Consider the following 26,277-nt stretch of genomic DNA (forward strand, 5'->3'; position numbering starts at 1 on the left):
GGGCTGGAAGGGAAGGGAAAAGGATGGCATCTGGGGGGGGAGGCAAGGGCTTCGGAGGTGGCATTGGGCTGGAAGCGAAGGGAAGACAAGAGGCTGGCATTCAGAGGGAAGGCTGTGGAAACCCATGACTTTGGGGCAGTCACACTCTCTCAGCCTCAGGGTAAAGGCAATGGCAAATCCCTTTGGAACCAATCTTGCCAAGAAAACCCCAGGATGGGGTCGTTTTAGGGTTGCCATAATCTGTAATGGCCCAAATACACACAACACACACGCACACACACACACACACACACACAGATTTTTAAATTTGACAAGTTGACATAATATGCGAACACTTCTGCCAGTTTTTTTTAAAAGAGGAGGGGGGAAAGCACCCATTCGGTTGGCCAGTGGTTGTAGGATATGTCACCTTTGATGAAGGCAGAAGTGAATTTGACTGACAACAAAGGAGGCTCCATTTTAAAGCGCTACTGCAAATGTGAACTTTGAGGGGCAAATTGCATCGATCAAGGTAAAGGGTAGTCAGAACTTCTACCCAGGGAGATTCGGTATGGGGGCAACCAGATCTGCCCAGTTCTGTCCAGAGCATATGGTTTAGTGAGAATGGATCCTTAATGATAGCTGAACAGTCTTGCAAAGCAAATGCAAAATCCTTAAAAGTCAAAATTTTGCACATTAATTAAGAAATTTCTTGCTTAAAAAATAAGTGGACTTGTGTGTTAGTGAAAATGGAGCTTCTTTCTCAATTTTTATTAGTCCTTCAGGTGGAAAATAATTTCAGATGTAGAATAAGCGTGCTGTGTAACCTTATCACCATTTTATAGGAAATAATGAACTGTACATTAGTTTCTTAATTAAAATAAAATCCTTCATGCAAAAGGTTTTCATGCAATGAAAATGTTGACATGTGTGGACAGGGATATGCATGTCAGACTACAGTTTAGACAACTGAAAAATGGAGAATAGGTGATCTGCATTTCCCCACAAACTTACGTAATGGTTGAAATTAGGACAGCTGCATTCTCTTGCTTACCATGTCTGGCATTTGTCCTGATGATTGCAGGAATTAAATGGAGTGTAATATTCTTTAGAAAGTCAATGGCTCCTTCTTACCAAAACTGTCTGTGTGCAGTTATGCTCAATGGGTGGGTGGATAAGACAGAGCAAAGGGTATGGGCAGGCATTAAGGTCTTCTGCCAGATGGTTGTATTGCAATTCAGGTCATACTCTGGAAGCTGCCCAGCTGCATTCAACGGATTCATTGGGTGGGGTCTCTTACTGGACCCAAGAAAAGAGTTTTTGCTTTTGTTTTTTACCCATTGGGACTATAAATTTTATGCCCCAACTAGTCTCTTGGCATTACCATCTGAAGGCTTCAGATGCCATCTATCTCCCGTCAGCACTACAGAAACTAATCATAGAATCATAATATTGGAAGATACCACAAGGGCTATCTAGTCCAACCTCATATGCTAAATGATTTGGGACACCTTTTATCTCCTTTCTCTTCTCCAGCCTCCTCTTGGTTTGGTTGTAAAATGCAAAGCACCAGCTTCTACTCAAAATGGGAGACCCATTAGTATCTTTCATATGCTGATGTAAGCTTTCTCCTCCTCAGGGCCTGGAAAATGGATATCTACTTTACCGATTTTTGAAGATTATATTTTATGGATTGGGAAAGGCTACTACAGAATGCATGACTCAGAAGATGAAGATAGTATTATGCATGTCTAGTCCTGATGTTCCATTGCTAATGCAAGAGACTTAAATAGCATACTAGTGGTGTAACTGGACAAGAGAGGTTAATGTAGTCTTAGCCCCAACTGGAATATGCCTTGATAGTTGCTGTATATGTAAGGCCATGGATTTCACTGTCAGTGCTATAACTGAAACTACAATTGTATGTAGACATGGTGTTCAAGAGATACTGCACAAACTAGGAGGTACTGCATTCAAAAAAGCACACTTTGTCTTGAGCTATAACTCCTACATCACTCAAATGTATCTTCAGCATTCTAAAGACTATCCTGGAAATTTCTCTCTCATGGGTTCTGGGTGGTAAGCCTATATATGTGTACAGCCAGGCCCTTCGTCTTGAAAAGAGTATCAGTAGCAACAAGACACCTCACAACAGAGAAACTGATGAAGGAACCTGACCCCTGTAGCAGACCCAGATGCCAACTCCATTTCCATGTCTACTCTGGAAATACTGTTCCATTACCCAATAATGTAATCTACAGCATCAGGAGTGTGCACACCTGCTCGTCCACTAATGCAACATATGCTGTCTTTTACTATCAATTTTACCACACCATTGTGCAGAAGACAGTGGTAGACAACTGCAGCCAAGCCAGGGCTACTTTTCAGGTTGTCTTAAGTGCTTGGAGGGCTGCACTAAGTTTTTTTTTTTTAAGTTAAAAATTGTTTATGCCAGTAACAAATTGATTGTCTTTCAAGTGCCACAAGACTGTCTGGAATCAGGAGCACAGCTAACTGGAAAAGCAAATATATTCCCTTTTTGTGCTCTATCTTCACACACACACTTGATCTTAGCCAAAAGGCCGAGAAGCCATCTTCAGCCTTCTTTTCAGAAACAAAAATCTCCAGTCAATGTTCTCACCCACATATCCCCTCCCCAGAACCAGAAAACTGGACAGGAGCCCTAGGGTGACTCTATATAGGTGGCATCAGTGGTCCTTGCCATCCCCCCTCCCCAAATTCCCATGCCTTTTCTAAAGCTACCACAACTGTTGCTTTCAAGCCTCACTCTGTCCACCTTTTGGCAAGGAGCTGGTTTGAACTTGCTCTGTTTGTTCTATTGTCATAAAATCTCAACTAGTTCTGATTGCTCCAGGTCAGAAACAACCAAGCCCCATCCCTTGCCACTACCATCTCATCTGTGTATGCAGAGAAGAGTGAGGAGGCAATGGTGACTGAAACCTCATCAGCTGAGATGGCACCACTGTGTGGGTTCAGCTCAGCCACATTCAAAGGGAAGGAGGTTCAGGTCAGCAGTGAAGGAAGAGAGGTGAATCATGGAGGGCTGAAAGTGCAGAGACTTCTTGATTAGTGGTAGGGAGGCTGAGAGAGGAGACATTTTTAAAAGGGGCCTGATGGGGAAGGATCTGAACTGCTTAGGGGCTTGCTTCGAATTTTCAGCAGCTGCAATTTTTAAATGGCATTTTCAATGGTGTGGAGCAGCAAGTGGCCCTGAGGCCATTCTTTGTCCCCCCCCCCCCCAACACAGGACCAACAGGCCAATCATTACTCAAAAGAATAAGTGGAATAAATACAGTATAATATCAGAAACATTCAAAAGCTTGTGGGAGACTACTTCTGTCTTCCAGAATACTTTGGCATCCTTGGACAAAAGACCTTCACAGAGACGGGAAACAACTGAACAAAAATTCAGAGACATAGTGGTGCAACTCTGGACTATCAGTACATAAAGGGATCTTGTAGCACCTTCAGACTGAGTGAAAGACATTGTAGACTTGATCTACTTCCACAGATACAGGGAGTCTAAAGATTACTTTGCATAGCTGAACAAGAATTCACCAGGAGGTTCAGCTCTACGGCTTGAATAAAGACAAAGGGTTTTTCATCTTACTATGTATGCTAATCAGGTCACCTGTGTAGAGATGTCTGTATTATTTCCCAAATTTGTTTAACTTTGTTTGGGCAGTTTGCTCCACCTGTATTTTTACATTCTTGTTCCCTCCGGACTTTCTGATTTCATTCCTCCACCCACTGGAGTGTATCTAGAGGTTAAACTCTTCTCTTTTATTTGGCATGGAGAAAGAAATTTCTTTAATGTGCATATGCTAATTGTTTATCTGCTTGGCTGTACATATCACTTCTCAGTGACTATTAAATCTTCCCATTTGCAGTTCATGACCACTTATACCAGATAAAACATCTACCACAGGCGGGAGTATCACTAAGGGGAGTGAGGGGAGGCCCTGGGTTCTTTTTTTAAAAAAAACCTTTAAATTTAATTTTTTATTATATAAAAATATGTTTTAAATATTCTTTTTAACTTTTTTTAAGAATCACATCTTACCAAATTTTGTCTTTAACCACATGAGACTACATACATGTACATACATTTAGCCTGCTCATGTGATGTTGTAATTTAAAGGTATAATTTTAATTTTGCCAGTTATGTCACAGCTATTGTAATTACATTCAGTGATATGTGGGAATTATGATTTATGAGTAATATTAGTACAAAAGACATTACTAAGGATTCGGTATGGTATAGTATGGTATGTTATGGTATGGTATGGTACGGTAGGACGTCAATGGGAGGGGTGACACCATGGGTTACCTCACTGGGTGAAGCCAACCTCAGTGATGTCACTGACCACAAGCTGGTTTTGCTCCAGCAGACTAGCAAGGTTTCCCTGCTCTGGATGCTTCTGCAGTGGAAGGTACTATGGCCTGTTACAGACAGGCCAAAATAAAGCTGCTTCGAGTCACTTTGGAGGTATGGTATTTCAATGATACATGCGTCCTAAGAGTCCAAAAGCCGCACCAAAGCCACACTCCAGTCCTAAGGATTGGAGTGCAGCTTTGGCACAGCTTCCAGACTCTTAGGACTCATGTATCATTGAAATACCATACTTCCAAAGTGACTCGAAGCAGCTTTATTTTGGCCTGTCTGTAACAGGCCCAAGTTTAGCCATACACACAACATTCTTGAATGTTAGGTGATAGAGATGTTAGATCAGGATCCTGGTGCCTCTTCATTCTAAAGCTTCAAATGACTTTTCCTAGCATCTTCATATAGCCATTCAATAACATGGAGGGGTTAAAAAAAGATAGATTTGTGGGGCACCATATGCCAGATGTTTAGGAGCAGTAATGTCAAGTTATCAGCTTCGGCTGATACGCCAGCTGCGCCCTTTCCTGGAAGTAAAGGACCTAGAAACTGTTGTACATTCACTAGTAACTTCATGACTTGATTTCTGTAATGCGCTCTACATGGGGCTACCCTTGTGTCTAGTCCGGAAACTTCAACTAGTGCAAAATATGGCAGCGAGGCTGGTTGCCGGAAAAACTACGAGTGACCGAATAACATCCATCTTAAAATCTCTTCACTGGCTGCCTATTAGTTTCCGGGCCCAGTACAAGGTGTTGGTTATAACCTTTAAAGCCCTACATGGCTTGGGTCCAACCTATTTGAGGGATCGCCTGCTTCCATATAATCCGCCCCGCACCCTCAGGTCCTCTGGGAGGAATCTATTGCAGCCTTTAAAAACCAGACTAACTGCTACCTCCCAGAGGGCCTTCTCTGCAATTGCTCCCAAACTATGGAACGGTCTGCCAGATGAGATCTGTCAAATTGCCAGCTTAGACAGCTTTAAAAAAGCTGTCAAGACGGATGTCTTCCGGCAGGCCTTTCCTGAATAAAAGTGCCCGGCCACAGAATGACTGCCCCTCACATCAGAGCCCACCGCTCTGTCCTTGCTGTATTTTTATTGTGTTTTAAATAGATGTTTTAATTGTAATTTGTTTAATCCTGTTTTAAGGGGGGGAATTTGGGACATAAATTTGTAAATGTGGATTTTAACATGTAGCCGCTTTGATTGTCCTGTCACAGAAAAGCGGGATATAAATAAAAGTTTTATTATTTTTATTTATTATTAAGTGTCCTGATTGTTTCCAAAATTAATAGATATGGACAGGTCTGTGGTTGTCATGGTGCAGAGGAAACATTGAACCACTCCTAGCTAAGCAATCTTGGCATGTACATTAGAAATCTCTCATAATAATAAGCTTGATGTAATCCAGTGCCAGACCCAGAGATTGTCCCAATTAGCTCCATAAAGGAGGCTGTTAGGTTGTAGAGAGAGTGGGAGAGATACACCAGCAGAATCTCAAAACTGCTTCTCAGCCATATAAACATACGTTCAAAATTGGCAGACTGCTAGATGGAGCATCTGGCTTGTGAGACAGAGAGTTTTATGCCCTTGTCCTTCAGGGCTGTCCTGTCCTTCAGTGATCTCCTGCTGTACGGTGTTAAAAACTGGTAGACAGAGCTGGGTGAGACAACCCCCTTCCTACAACTGGATATGCATATTACAGAACAGGTCAGTATCATTATCCAGAATCAAATCCTGTCTAACTTATGTTTAACATCTAACTATGTGTGCATTGAGAGGCAATGGTTTTTAGAATTCACGGCTTTGACACTGTAGCTTTCATGGTAAGATTGTAATCTGTAAGGAAGGACACCCATTGCCCTACATGCTCCAGTATAGAGACGTGGGTGTCTGCATTTCAAAAATAGCTAAATGTGTCAAGACAGTGCTTTTGAAGCAGCCTTGTTTGCTAACTGAGAGGCACTGTAGTGATACAGCAGCCTCTGAAGTAGCACTCAACTTCCTAAATAATAAAATGATGATGTTTAGGCATGAATTCCTTATGAAGCACTTGTTAAAGGAGTACTAAGAACTGTGTTACCTGAAATATTGGAAAGTCTGCTGTTCCTGAGTGATTAAAATATGTAAATAATAGTAGAGCCAGTGTGGTGTAGTGGTTTGACTATAACTCTGGAGACTCTCCCCTCTGAAAAAACATGTCAAGAAAACCCCATTGGTCACCATAAGTTGGCAATGACTTGAAGGCACACAACAACAACAAAGCTCTAATAGGAAAAAGGGTTATTTATTAAAAATTTGAACAAACACTGTAGAAATTTATGGGGGAGAGCTTCGAAGAAGGCTTATAGAGAATGACCATTCTGTTTCTATCTCATGCCAGTTTTGTAATGATACATTTGTTGTGCTTCATCCCATTTGATGTATTTAAATTCTATTCATTTCCCTGAACAGTATGCATTTTGAGCACTTTCCCTTAACATATGCATCATGTGTTTATGTAGATATTTTTCAGCTGCATCACAAATTCAGAGGTGAGTTTTGATGGATAATTGCATTCCAGTCAACACATGAGTCAAGGAAGAGGCCATTACTTCACTTTAAAATCCAGACTGAGCATAAGAACATAAGACTTGACATATTAGATCAGTCCCAAATCCTGTCATTCTTTTCACACAGTGACCACTCAGTTGTTATAGGAAGTTTGTCAGCTGAATGTGAGTCCAGCTACATCCTTTGTCTCATGCTCATTTTCAATTGATAGTGTGGAATACTTACTCTGAAACTGGCATACTGCTTCTGAAGCATACTTTCTCTGATATGAGGAATGATATATATATATAGATATTAATGCTTCCATCTCACATGAATTTCTCCAGTCCCTAAAGTCATCACAGTTGCTGGCCATAGTAGATTCTACAATTTAACTATGTGTAGTGTTTTAGCCTGGAGAAGAGGAGGTTAAGGAGTGATATGACAGTGATGTTTAAATATTTGAAAGGATATCTTATTGAGAAAAAAGCAAGCTTGCTTTTTGCTGTTCCAGAGATTAGGACACAGAGTAATGGATTCAAACTACAGGAAAAGAGATTCCGCTTAAACATTAGGAAAAACTTCCCAACAGTAAGAGCTGTTCAACAGTGGAACACACTGCCTTGAAATGTGGTGAAGTCTTCTTCATTGGGGGGTTTTAAACAGAGGCTGAATGACCATCTGTTGTGACTGCTTTGGTTTGTATTCCTGCATGGCAGGTGGATGAACTACAAACAATGAACAGTTGTAGCAATTGTGCATTCATAGCCCCTTGTTAGACCTGTTTACTCAGTTATCTTATATTGTGTTTTATTTCTACATGTTTAATTTGTAGATATATCTTTTTTCAAATGCAGTGATTTCAGCTTATCAATTTGATTCAGAGCTTAGAATGTTAGGTTTTGAAAATTAATCTAATAAAGTTAAATGTTTGAAATTGGAAATTAATTTTGTGGTCAGTAACACTAATTCTCCTTTAAATGGTTTAATTAGCATTAATTATTTTACTCTTATATAGCCCATAATAGACCATAGCATTTAAAGAGAATGGCATGGAGGTGTTTTCACTTATCCTATGGTCATGTTTCATTACTGGCACCCCCAAAATGGATAGTTAAAAAAAGTGTTACTGTGTCACAGTTGGAAGGTTTTCTTCAGGCTGATTACAAGCCATAATATCAATATTGTCTAGAAACTGTAGGAGTTGATTTTATCTGGAAAGTATCATCTTGTGAAAGGCTGTTCTATATAGGATCTCATCTTATGAGACCTGTTCCTTTAAATTTTATCACTATTCTGCATCTCTCTTCTCTTTGTCATACCCCTTCCCATCCTCACCAACATGTACAACTTGTTCACTGGCTCTTCCAACCCTTGTTTCTTAAAGCTTAATAAGGAGGGATGTTAAAAGTTAATACGTAATGATAGGTTAACTTAAGCTAGAGAACATCAGTTCCCGGCAGGTGAAGCAATAATTCATTGGCTGCAAAGATTGATCAGTGAATCAAGGTTGTAAAATTATAAAAAATGTTTTGAATGCCTCTGAGTACTCTATTTTTCTGTAAAGCTGAATCACTACATCCCTCTTAATACAAGAAGCATGCTGTGCAAATATGTGTGATAGATTACATGCTTTGCTCATTTAATTCAATAGAACTTCTGAGGAGATTTTTAAAAATGAAGAATTAGGCGGGAATCGTAAAACATCAATTTAGCTAGCTGTATCTTTTGATTTTCTGCTCCAACTTCCTAACTCTGCTCAAAGTATATAATCGGGAGGGGGGGGGGAGATGTGACTATAGATGGTAAACATTTATTCACTTAATTATTCAAGTGGCTACAATAATAAGCATACAAGAGGCTTAGGAATTGATTCATGTCACTTCATATCCAATAATAAAAATAAGCTAGAATGAAATTAATAGAGAAGGACTGAAAAGAGTCACAGTGTGTGTGCATGCACACACGCATGCATTGCACACACATACACTCCTCCCATGGGAGAAGACATTTTTCTTTCTGGCCTGAAAGGGCTGACATTCTGTAAAGGCTGCTCTCTTAGTTGTTCACTTACTTCTCAACAATTTTTCTGCTGGATTTCCAGTACCATTTCTATCTCTTTTCCTTCTCCCAAAGGCAGTGATGTTATAGCAACAGATTAGCCAACCTCTAAACAATGGCATGTGATGCTTTTTCTTCATTCCTAATCTATCTTCTTTTTAGACTTTCCTTACTGAATCTGCCAGAGGGAGAGCTATGTGCACTATCGAATTCTAACATTTGAAAAATAATCAGCTCATTAAAGTATAGAATTAATTTTAACATTCATCAGGAAATCTAGTTACTCATACCATATTCAGAGAAAAAAGTTAAGTAATATTTTATTTTATTTATTATTTAAGGGCTTTATATCCTGCCTTCCTTCCAAAACAGGATTACGTTAATAACTTAATTATTTAATTAGCTAGTTATTTTCACACTCTGATTTAATTATATTTAATTTTATTACTATTTCACTTTTCCTCTAAGGCAGGAAGGATGCGGTGGCTTAATGGTTAAGATGCCAGTTCTGATGATCAGAAGATCAGAAGGTTGGCAGTTCGAGGGCTGAGTGCTTCATGATGGATTGAGTTCCTGTCACTAGTCCCAGCTTCTGCCAACCTAGTAGTTTGAAAGCATGCAAATGCAAGTAGATAAATAGGTATCACTTCTGAGTGGGAAGGTAACAGCGTTCGGTGCAGTCATGCTAGCCACGTGACCACCAGAGCAGTCCTCGCACAATGCTGGCTCTTTGGCTTAGAAACAGAGATGAGTGCGATCCCCTACAGTCAGTTCTGACTAGACATTCATGTCAAAGGACTACCTTTACCTTTACCAAAGGCAGGAGTGAGAATGCTCTACCACTCAGTGTTCCATGGTGCATCACTATAGTCACCATTTGGAGGTGCCATCACAGTATGGGACTCTTGGTGGGGAGATGCCTGGGTTTTATGGGGGGGGGGGTAGAATCCATGCAGCATACATAAGTGTCCTGTTCTCAAGGCTCTTCTTCAGCATTTTTAGTGAGCTTATAATATATATTAGGCTGAGTAAAAATAACTTTGCCATAATATACTGAGTAAGGTTTGTGACTAAAAATAGATGTGAAATTTAATTTCCTAAAGCCAGTAATCCAGCAATTTAGTAATACTGACACCCAGTATAAATGTATGAACACCAGAATAGATCTGATTGGTCTGTCAAAAGGCATAGAATTCAATATCCTGTTTCCAACAGAGGCCAGTCAAATGATACCAGGAAGGACATAAACTAGGAATGAAAGTGGGAAGAGAGAAATTAAAAATCACTTGTCTTCTGCACTATAAACATATTATAGGGAGCTATACAACTTGTGTCTCATAATGAGTTTGGTGGAATGAATGCACTGTTTTACCAGGGGTTGCAAACATGAGGAATACTGCCTTCTTGGAAACTCATTGCATGGTGTAAACTACGGTTTTCAATTTTAAATGAAGATGGAACAAAGATGACTTCATCCCGCAGTTAGTCAAGAAACGTATTATGTCAAGACAAATTGGTATATTACACAGAGCTGTTTCTATAGTTCAATGATATCTGTTAGTCATGTTGGTTGGTTGGGAGGGAATGTACTCAAAGCTTCCATTAAATTTAGGCTTTCCAACTGATCTTTGACCATCTAGACTAGATATTTTACATTTTTCACCTGCATGTAACTCTAACATGATTTTTCTACCGGGGTCATCTGCATTACCTGAAGAAGGAAACAACTTTTCAATATAATATACAGATACATCATTCAAGGATTAGAATGCTATTAGTGTTCTTTAGCACCATAATTCTGTTTTTTAATTAATCTTGATTTGTGTTATGATTACAGGGATGGAATTAGGAAGATGATCACAGGGAAGTACAGTATATTGTGTATAACACGGTCTACCACTTATCTGGGTATTTATCTGTTAAGGACTTTAAAATGTTTCACTTATTGAAATAATCCAAAATTTACAAATAAATAGTCTTTTGTTCCCCCAGAATATTTATTGCTGATTTTTAAAAAAAAATTGGCAGAGGGTAAATACAGGTACCTTTAATAGGTAAACAATAGGTAGACGGATGCAGCTTTCAGTTGTACCTATTGAATTTCTGCATATCATACAATCATCAGTATGACCTTAATATACAAGGAATGGGAAGTGCCTAAGAGAGATCAAGCACTAGAAACCTGCATTCTATTCTTGAAGAAGCCAAATAACACCTGTATCACAATGCAGATATTTCAGAGAGAGAGAGAGAATTCAGCTCTTTGCAGGGTGTGTTATCACAGTCCTTCCCTGTTCCCACAGGTTCATTTGATTAGCTTTTTTGAAATCCATCATAGCGCACACGCACATCTGTATAACTACAAACAAACTATTGTCTAACATTATATAGAGAAATGTACTTTATAAAATGTAGGATTTTATTCAACTGCAACACATTGTTGGTTTATTTATTTTAAAAATTACTTTTTTGTGCAACTGAGCAGTAGCATATTGAGGCTTCTTCTTCGTGGTCTCTGCGAATCATACAAATGGGTTTCACTGCGCCTGCGCAGTGCTGCTCGGAACCTACTGGAATCACTGGGCAGAGTTAACTCTGCAACATATTGAAACTTTTTGGCTGTAACTCCGCCCACCCGTTATAAGGCCCCTGCCTTCCCGCTCTTTCCCCAGTTCCTTTTTTTCCACCGCGCTAGCTGTTTTCTGCTGCTTCAGAGAATAGGACCCAGACCAATGGGTTCAAACTACAGGGAACTACATTCCATCTCAACATTAGGAAAAACTTCCTGATAAACAGCGCTGTGTAAATTTATAGCGCTTTATAAATAAAGGTTAATAATAATAAGAAGAGTTGTTTGACAGTGGAACATGCTGGCTCAGAGAGTGGTGGAGTCTGCTTCTTTGGAGGCTTTAAAACAGAGGCTGGGTGGTCACCCATCAGGAGTGGTTTGAATATGTATTCCTGCATGCAAGGGGGATGACCCTTGAAGTCTCTTCTAACTCTATTATGCTGTGATTCTATGAATTCACTTGGAACTTATGTCTAAACAGACATATAAAGAAATGCACTATTTATTTAATACAAAAATATTTGGATTTTTAAAAAGTATTTGAAATGAGTTTACTGTGGCTATGGAACCCTTTGGCATTTGGGAATTACATTGCTATACTGTTGTGCATATTTTTCATCTTCAGCGGCTTAATTCATACCCTATGACAAAATAATTTGAATATTAAGTAAGATTTGGGTATAGTTCAGTTTTGATACCTTAATGTGGCTGATCAGAATTACATCTTAAAAAGCTAATTTGCTTTTTTCAGACCTGTTCATTTTCAGGATTGTCTTCAACTTCTTTATTTGGTAACATACACACTTGTTTTTCATCAAACTTATTTTCAAATAAGTGCCTTACAATGACATTTTTACAGCACAGTTCTATAAATTGAATGCTTTCATTGAATTCAGTGGGACTTATTCTCATTGCAGTTATGGGACTGCAAACTTGATAAGCTAAGGATGCAACCTATCCATCTTCACCTGAAACAGAAGTTATTTACCTCTGAAAAGTATAAATAGTATTGGGCTGCACACCATATACTTTTACTTAAAAAGTCTTCAACACTGTTGTTTCTAAATCACTCCTAAACTGTAAAGTTGACAAATGGAACAATATAGAATAATACAGTAAGTATATTTTTGCTCTCAGAGAGAGTGGCTGAGAGTATTTTGCCTAAGATCACCTGGTGAGTAAATTGCAGAGGGACTTAGTCTTATCGTTAGTCAATATCCTTACTCCTGTCATCGCCATCACTTTTCTTATCATTATTATCAATTTGATAGTCTACTGGGCATTAACAGCTGAGGCTTGGGACTATCAGTGATTTAGATTCTCTTCAAAAATTCTTTAATAGAATCCAAATCACTGCGGATCACTGAGGTATTTTCACACAATGTGCCATATTCCAAGCAGTGTCACTTGCTGTAATTGTGCTTTTGTGATCCTGTCTTCTGTGGTTTCATTCTGATGTCTTGTCAGTCCATTTGAAATTGTTCCCCAAACAGCTATCATTACTACTTTTAATATTAGTATATTATTATAGTATAATATTGTTGTACAGTATAAGTAAGTAGGCTTACAGCCTCTCCCCCCCCCTCTCCCATTATGCTGTTTCTAATGTCTCATGTAGCTAGGAAATGTTGACCCGAACGTGACAGGTTTTTCTTTTTCTCTCCTCATTTGAGTTTTGCACTTGTTCATGTTACCTAGGAGCTAATTGCCTGTCATGGACAACTTTGTTCTCTAGGGAACTATGACACCAGAACAGGTTATTTAACTGTGTAGTGCAGAACATCTCTTTTCTATGTCTCACTTCAGTGTTGTGAAGTAAAGTAGCCTTTCAGATCTGATACAGTCTTAAGGTTGGAATTTTGTACTGATTCTTGAACACTTGAAATAATATAGGAGGATGAACATAATTTTTCTGTTTAACAGAGTCTGGAATGTGTAGACCTTTTCTCCACCTTCTCTAAAGAGGCTTGTCACAGAATAACCCCATGAAAGTCAAGCTCTATATATTCTCTTTAACAACAATCAAATAATGTTAATTGTTCCTAAGAAACCATTTTGATGCACTGAAAAGAACAGTGGACAAATTTATTGAAAAAAGTTTATTGCAGTATTAGGACTGCTAAAAATTGATACCACAAAAATGGCTTAAAGCAGTCTTCCCAACTGGCAGTCTCCATCCCCCTATCATCATGGCTCATGCTCAAGCCCCATAGAAAATAATGGGGTGTGTGCTTGCAGTGGTGCACGGGGAGCATGGTGCAAGTATGCACCCCATTATTTCTGCCAGGGCTTGCCTTCTGTGTAAGCTCAAAGCTGCAGATGTCAAGCTAGCCTATAAGGCTCCAGCTGCCATGCATAAGTAGAGCTGGCTATGCCTACTAGCTAGCCCTGTTCCTTCCAGGACTCTGGCAGCCTGGGCTTGGTCCTGCAAACACTTTGGCAACAGGACTCCAGTTGCCAGAAAACTCATCCTGCAATGACTTTCACATTACTTTCTTTGAGAAGAAAATTAGGAAAGAATTATGTCCCTAATTAGAGTAATGGACTGTAGTCCATCACTCATTTTTGCAGTGGTGACCAGCTGGGTTAGCTATCCATGGAAAGAAAGAAACCTAGTGTATGTGTATACCCACAATTGAATAGAAACTGAACTGTGGTCAGCCTCAGTTGACCATGAAGGAAGTAGCCTCTTCCTGCCCTCTGTATGTAATGTTCATAGTGTTTAGAGCAAGGGTAGGAAAGATCAGGTGCTGGGCCTGTCCAAATGACTACAGCCCCTCTCCGTGTCATTACTCCTATGCCTTTGCAGCGGGGAAAGGCTTAGTTCCTACTAACAATTAGAATTTTGAGCCAAAATATGCTGGTAACCCCAATCACCACTGGAATTCCCTCTCAAGACCTCTATGAAAATGAATTTGACCTTGGGGATGAAAGAGGTTTTCTACCATGGATTAAAGTTTCATAGAATCATAGAATCATAGAATTGGAAGAGACCACAAGGGCCATCCAGTTCAACCCCCCTGACATGCAGGAACTCCCAATCAAAGCATCCTGACAAATGGCCATCCAGCTTCTGCTTAAAGACCTCCAAGGAAAGAGACTCCACCACACTCCGAGGGAGTGTGTTCCACTGTCGAACAGCCCTTACTGTCAGGAAGTTCCTCCTAATGTTGAGGTGGAAACTCTTTTCCTGCAGCTTGCACCCATTGCTCTGGGTCTAAGTCTCTGGAGCAACAGAAAACAAGCTTGCTCCCTCCTCAATATGACATCCTTTCAAATATTTAAACAGGGCTATCGTATCTCTTAACCTTCTTTTCTCCAGGCTAAACATCCCCAACTCCCTAAGTCGTTCCTCATAGGGCATGATTTCCATACCCTTCACCATTTTAGTCGCCCTCCTTTGGACATGCTCCAGTTTCTCAATGTTTGTTTTGAACTGTGGTGCCCAGAACTGGACACAATATTCCAGGTGGGGCCTGACCAAAGCAGAATATAGTGGCACTATTACTTCTCTTGAACTAGACACTATACTTTTATTGATGCAGCCTAAAATTGCATTGGCCTTTTTAGCTGCCGCATCACACTGTTGACTCATGTTCAACTTGTGGTCTATTGGGTCTCCCAGATCCTTTCACATGTCCCCCATCCTATATCTGTGCATTTCATTTTTCCGCCTTAAGTGCAGTACCTTTCTCCGTGTTGAATTTCATTTTGTTAGCTTTGGCCCAGCTTTCTAGTCTATTCAGGTCGTTTTGAATTTTGATCCTGTCCTCTGGGGTATTAGCTATTCATCCTAATTTGGTGTCATCTGGAAATTTGATGAGTATGCCCCCAATTCTGTCATCCAAGACATTGATAAAGATGTTGAATAGCACTGAGCCTAGGACAAAGCCCTGTGGGACCCCACTGGTCACTTCTCTCCAGGATGAAAAAGAGCCATTGTTGAGCACCCTTTGGATTCGGCCAGTCAACCAGTTACAAATTCATGTAACAGTTACTTTTGTCTAACCCATATTTTACAAGCTTGTTTGCAAGAATGTCATGGGAAACCTGAAATCAAGATATACTATATCCACAGCATTCCCTTCATCTAACAAGCTGGTAATTTTTATCAAATAAAGATATCAAATTTGTCTGGCACGACTTCTTTTTCTGAAACCCATGCTGACTTTTTGTGATTATGGCATTGCTTTCTAGATGTTCACAGACTCTCTGTTTAATGATCTGCTCCAGAATCTTTCCTGGTATTGATGTCAGACTAACTGGACAATAATTTTTGGGATCCCCTTTCTTCCCCTTTTTGAAGATGGGGACAACGTTTGCCCTCCTCCAGTCTGCTGGGACTTCTCCTGTTCTCCAGGAGTTTTCAAAGATTATTGCCAATGGCTCCGATATTACATTTGCCAGTTCTTTTAATACCCTTGGATGTAGTTCATCTGGTCCCGGAGACTTAACTGCTGAAATTCCCCTATTCTTGTCTTCCAGAAGTGGACCTCTGCATGTGGGGATAGAAAAGGAAAGACAGAAGGGAAACATTACTTATCAATCCTTCTGTTTTCTTCACTCCTTCCCATAGCTCCACACTATATTTCACAGTCTCCTTTTGTGTAGACTGAACTCTACACCCAGGCAAGGAGCAACAGAATTCTCTCCCCCCCCCCAATCTAATTACATTTCTTTCCATCATTCTCCTTCCATCCTCAGTCATACAGTCAGGCTTATCTTCTGTGTCATCTCCCTCTGCAAATTGTGTGCATGAAATTTGGGTCATGAACATTTAAAACAAACAATTACAGAGAAAAAAACAACACTGATGTCCAGTATAGCAAAAGGTATAGAGGGAAAACTGTGGGTAAATAGACATAGACGGGTTCTTCTACTGACCCAAGACAGCTGGCACATATGTCATTGGTGTCTTTAAATGATTTTCAACTGTTGTGTTTTTTTTTTTACTTCATTGCCTTCAAAATTCATTCTGCATTCTGCATTTATTTACCTAGTATATTTAGAATAGTTAATGTGCTGATTGTCCTGACCAAACTGTGTTGCTAAAAGGAGTAGGAAATGTGATTTTGTTTTGTTTTCATGTTTCTAGAGTCAATACATCTAAATTCAGCTAAGCAAGAAAACAAGCACAATTTCTCTAACCAAAACAGATATTAGATGTTTTGCACAAAATGTCAGGGTCACCTTACAGACTCATATGTGATTGCATTTCTGTATGCATTTAAGTTACCTTTTTGTATTTTAGTGGAAGAATATTCTTGCCAGTTTCCTCACCACCCATCAAAAGATGATGAATGCTTAAAGGCTGGAAGTTGAGTTTTATTTCTAGTTATCAGAGTCAATCTGGTTGTCAGTTTTTTCAGATATCTCATGTGCCCCTATTACCAGGGGCCACACATTTCCCAGAACCTGGTCTTGCAAAACTACTGGTCCCATTTATCCTTTGGCAGAAATGTCTTTTTAAAATGTTATTTTTTTGTACACACATAGATATCAGATGTCATTAGTTTTCAGCTCCCTCCCCTACATGCCTAGGAGGTTACATCGTTCTGTGTAAGAGCTGGGGGAGGTGGAAGATATATCTTGGCATGTTTATACCTAATGTATGTTTATGCATTAACATAAACACATAAACAGGGCAGAAAAAGGCGAAAGCATTGCTTTGCTTCAACTGATTGTATTACAGAATGTGTTTTGATTGCACCTCCTCTAGGAAGGAAGGCAAATACCTTGTGATCTGAAATGCAGCATCACATTTTGAAAAGTGTTTGGTTGCAATTATAAAGAATATTTTCCTTTTTTCTTTTGCTTTTGAAATTTGACAAAAATGTAGTAGAATACTAACAGTTATTACATTTTAAAATAAAAATTATTATGAGCCCCTTACTAATACATGCGGCTTCAGAAACACAAGCTGGATGGGCTAAAATAAATTAATATAAAGTTCAGGGAAGAGAAGAACCATCAGCAGTTTGTAATGGAGTCTGAAAAGGGAAGCCTTTGAATTTAGCTGTGTTGATGTACATGGGTGCCTATATTTGCAGCAAATGCATATTTATACTGTAATAAACAAAATGCACAAGATCATGAGTATTTATAATTATTAGAGGCAGCATGGCTTTACCTCTTGCAGCTGTTCCAGAGTTGTATGGGATACCTCCAGTCAATGGCTCCTATTCCTAACAGAGGTTTGGCAACAAAAGAGTACCCACACAGTCTGGCATAGCTGCAAGAACAGTGGCTGTAAGATTGAGAGTAGATTTGCCAGACCCACAGCAATGGATTCACTGGTCACCTCTGTTGTGTGAGATGTGTTCTTCCCAGATTATACAAAACAACACTCACAGAATTCTTTGCAGTTAATTGGAACTCTGTTTAATGGTAGGGTTCAATTCCCCACTTGTCCATGAAACCCACTGGATGGCCTTGGGCAAGTCATATGCTCTTGGACTCAAGGGAAGGCAAAGGCAAAGCTCCTTTGAACTTATCTTGCCAAGAAAACTCTATAATAGGTTTGCCTTAGAGTTGCATAAGTCAGAAACAATTTGAAGGCACACACCATCTGGTGGTAAACTTCACTTACCCCCCAAAAGCCCATCCTGTCAAGTTGAAAGAATATTTCCCCTTCTAAAACTTGGAACTTTACCACATTGGCCCTGGAACGGGCCTGTAGTGTTCCAAAACAGAACGTTCTGGGGACAGGAGGCAGTGGGGAATGGATTTTACCACACAGCGAGAATGCTGCCACCACTGCCTAACATTCACATCCTGTTCTGGATGTGTTCCCCAAGGGGCGATTTCCAGGAACATTTTTCAAGCGTTCCCAAAAATCGCCCCCTCTGGGATGCATCTGGAATGGGATGGGGATGCTTGGCAGCGGCGGCACCATTCTCTTGGTGCGGTAAAATCCGTTCCCTGCAGCCTCCCGTCCCCAGAATGTTCCGTTTTGGAATGCTACAGGCCTGTTCCAAAGCCAATGCGGTAAAGTTCAGGGAGTTGTGAATTTAGGATACTTGGAAAATTCATTACTAATTTGAAATTCTCTTTACCATTGGTGTTGTTTTAATATGTAAGCATGTACTTGTGCTGGAATTATACCCACACATTCTAAAGTACTTCTCTAGAAGTCAACTACAGAGGCTTCATATTGCCAAAAACTATTCTGTCTCTAAATATTTCTCAACCTGCGATAAATATAGAACCATCCCCTTATTTCCATCTTTAAAATGTTGGAAGATGTCCAAGTTACAAGTCCACTGGGATTTAAACATATTCTGCTTTTGTGCAGACACAGTTTGTTCTGTTATGAAGCTCAAAGTTTGGTTTCCTACACTGTCGTTCCTAAAGGTATACCCACATTACACAATTACAGCAATCCAATTCCATTTTAAGTGCAATGCCTCTATCCTAAAGAATCCTATATGTAGTTTGGCGTGATAATTAAAAGTCTCTGCTAATGATATTTTGTTGCCCTCCTCTCTGAACTGCAGGGATTCATAGGCAGAAAATTCTAAGTATTTCACTAAACTACAAACCCCTGGATTCTGTATGATGGAGTCATGGCAGTAAAAATGGTATCAAACTAATAAAGATGTGTAGTGGAGATACACTCTAATTTAATTCAAAATATGATTTTTGTTTTAGCTTATGCAGGTAAGAAAATACAGTACAAAATTATACAAAAGCATTAATAAGACCTAAGTTTTGTATATAATACTTATGGTTTGTTTCACAGTTATAAGGAGTTGAAAGATGCATTTTGTGACCCCTTCTTGCCCAAAATATTAAAATGGGGCAATAATCCTATATGCTAACAGTGAAGTCCGTCTCCTGGTTTCAATCCTGATGCAGACAAATAGTGCTAGTTGCACAAAAGAAGCATCTAGGTTCAGAATACAGATACCACAAGACTTACAGAAAATATTTTTTAGAGAAAGTAGTGTAGATGGGAGACGGATTGATACAGTAGAATTTGGTTATATATCTCAGATTCTGATCTACACAAACCTAAGGCAGATACAAATAAAATAAAATGTCAAGCAAATATAAAGTATTATCTTCCCCTTTTACCATTAACCTTAACAATGAAGATTTCCATACTACTCAAATGTGGTTAAAGCATGCACATTCAAAGCGATAAATGAAGAAAGATAACATGAATACTGAGACATAATTAGCAGTATGAAAATTCATAAATTAGAGGGGAAAACTGATCCAGGACCATAAGCAGATTTGGCTGACTACGGACCAAAATCAGCCCCAGCAGCTGTGTTTGTGCATCATGGGTAGCACTAAATGATGGTTTGGACTGGCCTGGGCCAGATAATGATACACCTGCGTGTAATCGTAGATCCTGAATTCAGTTGTATAAACTGCTTTCTTCTTTTCAGTTTACCATTATTTGGCCACACTTGCATTTGCCCTGGAATATTCAGATGTGACCAAGGTGAAGAATTCACTCCCAGTGTGTATATAGTGACATTTGATTTCTTGATTAGATCAATCTTGCTTGATGCGCTTGCCCTGATGTGTATTTGGTCAGAAATGTTTCAATAGACAGGCCTACCAGATGGGGCCAGCAACAATGCAGAAAACATTGAACCACCACAGACGTTTGGTGCTTGGAATAATAAAAAGACTATAAAATTAGATTAGTTGAGTCTAATTTGGAATTGGTATATTCCCTGTGCACCCTTGAAGCTCTTGGGCAGATAAAGCCCTGAGATTTAGTACTGTCAGGACGGAGGACTACAACTTCCAGTAAAGGGGGGGGGGGACAGCATGCTGGGAGGTCACTGGGGGCAGCACAGTGACCTCCAATGATTTACAGGCCTTTAGCTTAATGAAATTGTTTCAGTGACATGATGGTAAAAGCTCATAATGGATTGGATGCCCTAATGTAATGAAATTATTCTCTTCTGCCGGGGGGGGGGGGGGAGAGAAAGCGCAATTAATATTTACTGAGACCTGACAGGCTTCAGTGTGCTGTAGTATATGCAGCTCTTTTAGACAGTCAGTAAGAAGAGACAGAGCAGCGTGGCAGGCTACAAGCAGGCTTCCTCCTGGTGACAAGCAAAGACTGCAAAGGGGTGGAGGGACACCTTAGTGACAGGGATGCTGAGAACATGGTGCTCCAAGGCAGCATGGTTACCAGGCAAGCCTTCATACTTTCCCTTCCTTCCGCAGGCAACTGGACAACAATCAGATCAGCTGCATTGAAGATGGAGCCTTCCGAGCCTTGCGTGACTTGGAGATTCTGTGAGTTGACTTCCTGATTTATATTGTGTCTCTGTGTGTGTGCATGCGCACATGTACATGTATGTGCACCCTATAGTGCTTTTATTTTTGTGTATGTTTTTCTGGATTCCCCTCCCCAAAAGTCTATTACTAGCCAAGATAAAATTTTCACTTGCTGCTTTGAGATTGTTGCTAATTGAACCACAAAACAAAGCTTTGGTTTGTATAGACTTAGGGAAAACAGATGAAAGCCACACTGTTTCTTGTCTTGTTTTGTTTTTTGCACTAAACAAATGGGTTCTAAAGGACAAGGTGTTCTATACATAAACAGCTAGAACCTATATTTTTATAGGGGATGGCTAACAGGTTTGATTGGGATAATATGTGGAAACAGTTTACAGTTGACCTAGACAGAGAGGATAATTGTTCAGTATACAGAAAAAGGTTTGGTGGTGATAGCTTAGCAGAATGGCTAGGATCTTGAAAATGCTAAGATATATAGTACATTAACACCATGAACTTCATACTTCTAATTTTAAAGCTTTAGTTTACACAGCATGCTCAAACTATTTATTGTGGCTCAAAGTGGTCCTCCTTTAAATTCTAAGTAAGGATTAATCTATTGAAGTGTTATCCACATTTTATTAAGACTTTTTAAATACTGTATATACTGTATATAAATGTCACTGTCTTCACTAACAAAATAGTAGCAGTGTTTTGTGTAGACCTGCTGGTTTTAGCAATACATGCAAACACTTTCTCTTAGTACTTGTTACTCACATTTCCTTAACTCTTCACTCACCCATGGCAAATATTATCAAGTCATGGCCCTTAATTCAGTGAAATATAAATTTGAAAGATAATTTGGCAAAGGTCCTTCCTATTCTTCTGAAGAGTCTACTTTGTACATGAAAGCAATCATATTTTGAGGCAATGCAAGTTTGTTGTGAATATCAAAGAATAGTCTTAAAACTTTTTGCCTCTACAGCTTGTCTCAGTGCTAAACATGGTAAAGGAGATTAGGCCTCTTAGGCTTAAAGCAAGTTTGAAGTTACTCTAAGGTCCACATGGCAAAATTCAAAATTCTACATAGCTTATTTGCAAGCCATTTATTTCACAAAAAGCGTGCAGGGTCAAATCTATATGAATAGCCCACTAATTAAAATAGGAATGTTTTTATGGCAAAGTGGTGTCCTTTGACATATTTGAAGGTGCCATTTTTTATTCTGTCATTGAGAGTGCCCTATAACCCCCTCTACCCAAAATCTATCTAAAACAATAAAATACACATAATATATTGCTACTTACTGGATGAAATTGTTCAAGTTCTCATCAGGAATTTAAGGGGCATCCCTTCCAAATGACAGTTTGATTTCCTCAAAGTGACATTTTTAAAGATCTTTATATCCAACATTGATTCAGTTTTTACTTACAGAAGTAGATATGACCATTTGCATTTATTACTTTAAGAAAATTAGAGCATTTTTTTTAAAATTTATAGTTTTGGTACTGCTATTTGAGGTGGTTAGAAAAAATGTTTCTGTTGTTTCTGTTTCATGGAAGTATATTTAATAATAATATGCTTTTCATTACTGCTGACCTCTTTAAGTCGCTGAATATCCAGCATGCTTTACTTTAAATGTGCTTAAAGTTCCTTAGCACATGGAAACCTGCCACACACTTGCCAGATATACTTTGTGATTTCTGTTTCTGATGCGTGTGTGTGTAAATGTATAACCAGTTTTGTGTCATAAAGATTAACTCTATTCAACCACTTGAAGAAACCTTGAAATTTGGTTCAAAATTTATGGCAAAATGTCGCACATTAAACCTTAAAGTGTGCAGCATTTCAATATGATGAAACTTGAAGAATTGAAGGATGCATAAACCGAAACAGTTCCTATGTGTGTCACCAAATAATATCTGTTCAATTTAAAATATTTCAATTAAATTTCCCAGAAGGAAGCACTTGCTATTGTAATTCTTATTCTAAATTATGGACAGTTTCTGGTCTAATTATCACCTTCATTCATGAGTTAAATCTCAATGGCATTAATAATATTTTATGATATTCATATTTTTTTTTTAAAAAAAGAAAAGAATGCCTATGCATTTGGTCTTCACTAGACATTCAAAGTCTTCTATACAAAATGTCATAACATGAAAACTGTGTTATTATTTTGTACAACTAGATATTAAACGTATCATAGAGATATTTATTTCTGTAATTTAAGATTGTGTGTTTTGAAGGAATCCTTTTGATCAAACTCATATTAATGAAATTTGAAGAAATTTTCTTTCCAGTTTTTACAGTTGTAGTGAAAATTATTTATATTTAATCAGCATTATAGCTGGCAAGCACCCATTTTGATAGAGGTGATAAGAACCTGTGCACAGAGCTCACCTGATCTTTAAGAAACATGTTTGCAGTTGGCCATTGTCAAAGATGGTAGGATGAAGAAAAATGGGCTCACTTCACAATAGCTACATAAATAGCATTTCAGTTTTCTTAGTGTTCCTGGTGAGCACTGCTTTGAGAAGAAAGCTGCGTCCAAAATTCTTACCTTAGCATGTTATATTATATAGTGATAGTGTGCTTGTTGTTGATACTTCCTGTAATAGGCACTATAGTTTTAATTTAGTAGCGAAAATAATGCATTAGCAAGTCACTAGATATTTGAAGAATTCTTATGAAGAAGAAGCTGGTTGCCTAAAATAAGCGCTATAAGAGGGTTTTTTGTTTTGTTTTTTGTTTTACAACAAAATGAAGTCCTAAATCCAGTTACTACTTCTTGTAGAGAAGATCCATTGGATTTACTAACATTCAGAAGCTATTTCAATGGGTGCACTTGAATTGGAATTATCCATTTGATAATTGGGATAAGATGGAAGAACAGAAACAGGAACAGTTGAGAATCAGTTAATCCAGCACTTCTTCTAGATGGTTGCCAAAGCAGTGAAAAATTGGCAATTAAAGTCTTCCATATTTTAAATTTAAATGCTTGGAATGGAAAGACTTGGTGTCCCTGCACATACCTCCATTTCCCCTTCTTCTTCACTGTATGCTGCTATGAGGTGTGTTGCCTGGTATTATGCGGAAGAGTGTTTTTTCAGAAAATATTGGTAGACTTTATGCTAGGAAGAAAGAGTCTATAAAACTCCTATAACTTAATATTTGGGGGTAGTTGAGACAAACCAATTTTTCTTCTTCTCCTCGGCCATCGAGAACTAGATGCGATTTTTTTTTTAAAAAATTCTTTTCAAAAGTCCCACTTTCAAAAGGTTATTTTTTTTTCTCTCCGTGTCGAGAAGTATTTTTTCACAGATTTCTTGAATGAAAATAAAAGGCAAGGGAGGCGAGTATTTACACTATTTACATGCCATTTCAAACTCAATTAGCATGCCAAGTTTGGCAGAGGTTTAAAGAACGTTCCTCTGCTACAAAAACCCAATATGAATGGCAGCTTTACTTATGCAAACTACTCAAATCCTGGCCATCAAATTAAAAACCAAAATTCTTACTCGTTGATCGAGAAGTGCTCATAATTTCTTCCCTTTAAAAAGCTTTCGAAATCTTCGAAGAACAGATATTTCTTCTGTTTATCAAATTTTAATGAATATTCTTTACATCACTGCTTGGGGGTACAGTCAGAATAATTTTCTAAGAGTATGCATTCACATCATGCAGCATATTTCTTATCATCACAATCCTCTTTGAAATATTGCATGTTTTGTATAGGTTAGTATTTTGAAGTCCATTTCTGTAATCACTAATAGTTGATGAGTCAGTTGAAAATTGTTTAGGTGAAAACTGGCGATATTTCATGGACACTGTATTCAGGAGATGCGGGATTGAGATAATTCAAACTGAAATAATGAGTGTTTTGGTTGTGTATGCATACACACACATATGTAGTAACAAGTACACAGAAGTAACAACAAAAATCCATATGCAATCAGTATCTGCCAAAAAAAATTAATCCAAAATTATTTCCATACTTGTATGACTGCATGGTTATAATAGCTAATAAATGGTTTCCATTTCTCTAACATGGAATTAAGTTGTGGATTCCCTTCCCGCTTGTGAACTTCCTCCATTAGCCATTTCCTGCAACAATGAAACTGTTCAGCTGACCTTATGTTATAGGTCAGGGCTGATATTGTTTCCAGTGCTTTGCCCCATTATTTGGGCAAATTTTTTAAAGTTTGAACTTTGTGATCTTATTGTAAGAGTGAAATTACACTACATATTTGTACTGTTATTAGACCGTACACCTTTGACAAGGCTCTTTGTCTGTTTTATTGTTTTATTTTTGTGCTGTAATATATATACTGATGATATAAAATTAATGAATATAATAATAGTAATAATTTTAAGCCTCAGATATTTGGCCATCAAGATTGTCTTTAGTCTTTTTCTTTTGGAAACCATATTTGAATGGTAAGAAACTGTTTTATCTTCCAAACAGTTCCCCTTTTATTCTTGGAAAAATAAGATGTATTCTATTCTTAGTACTGTATACTTTAATAGTGGTCCAGCCCTATTCTCTCAGGTGTGTGTTTTAGCTGGTTTATTTTGTAGATCCTAAAAATATTGCAGACACAAATACCAATGCCATTCTTGTTGCGGAAATACACATTCTCATGCAAAACCCAATTCATATTTGTGATTCTCCACATGAATTTGGTTTATGTGCATGAACTGTCTTCTACTGTCAGATGAAATGAAGCAATGAATTGGGTCAGAATTAGAGTGTAAACATTTGTCCCTGTTTGTTCCTCCTTTGAAAGTTCCACCTGTCATTTTGTGATCTTTTCCTGTACTAAATAGAAAATAGCACTTGTTAAAAAAAATAGCAAGGAAGGAAGGAAGAAAAAGGTCCAGCCTGTCAAATTACCTGTTCCTATGTAAGATGAACCCGCAGGCATATGCTAGTAAATAGGTATTACATTCAAGCTAGTAAATAGATAATACATTAAATTGTCAATTGAAATATATTTTTCTGATTTCTAAGAAGCATTTGTAGAAAACTTGGGCTTAAATTATTTTATCAACTGGCTGTTTTGTTGACTATATATTATTTTTAAGCCTAATTAGATTCAGTGTTCAAAATCATGACATAATTTTCAGTAAATGAGATGTCACTGCTTAATGAATATCCACAAATGGGAAAAGAATTTGATTTATTATTCTACTTTGCCACAAGTATCATAAGTTTAGGCAATTAAGCTTAAATGTGAATTGTGTGAGTTGCATGCAAAACTATTATTATGTAAGTAGAATATTTAATGAAGAATTTACTTTCTTCCTGTAAAATTTATGTACAGCTTTTTCTGTAGTAACCGAATATGTTTTTAAGTCTTACGTATAGACCAGAATTTTGCGTAAAATTGCAGTAATTTGTAGGGGGAAATGTAATTTTTGAGTCCATAATAGGTTTCTACTGCAATTGAGTCTTGACTGTTAAAGGACAACTGAAAAGCATT

The 26,277-nt window shown here is 38.3% G+C and overlaps 1 protein-coding gene across 1 annotated transcript in view; it reads left to right on the top strand.

Moving 5' to 3' along the window:
* Positions 1-26,277, top strand: part of SLIT3 (slit guidance ligand 3) — a 612,784-nt gene that overhangs the window by 328,641 nt on the left and 257,866 nt on the right. Inside the window, 1 exon segment of the mRNA XM_042452193.1 lies at positions 20,740-20,811. Within this exon segment, the coding sequence (XP_042308127.1) occupies positions 20,740-20,811 (72 nt within the window).

The sequence above is a fragment of the Sceloporus undulatus genome, chromosome 2, assembly GCF_019175285.1.
Source record: "Sceloporus undulatus isolate JIND9_A2432 ecotype Alabama chromosome 2, SceUnd_v1.1, whole genome shotgun sequence".
NCBI lineage: Eukaryota > Metazoa > Chordata > Lepidosauria > Squamata > Phrynosomatidae > Sceloporus > Sceloporus undulatus.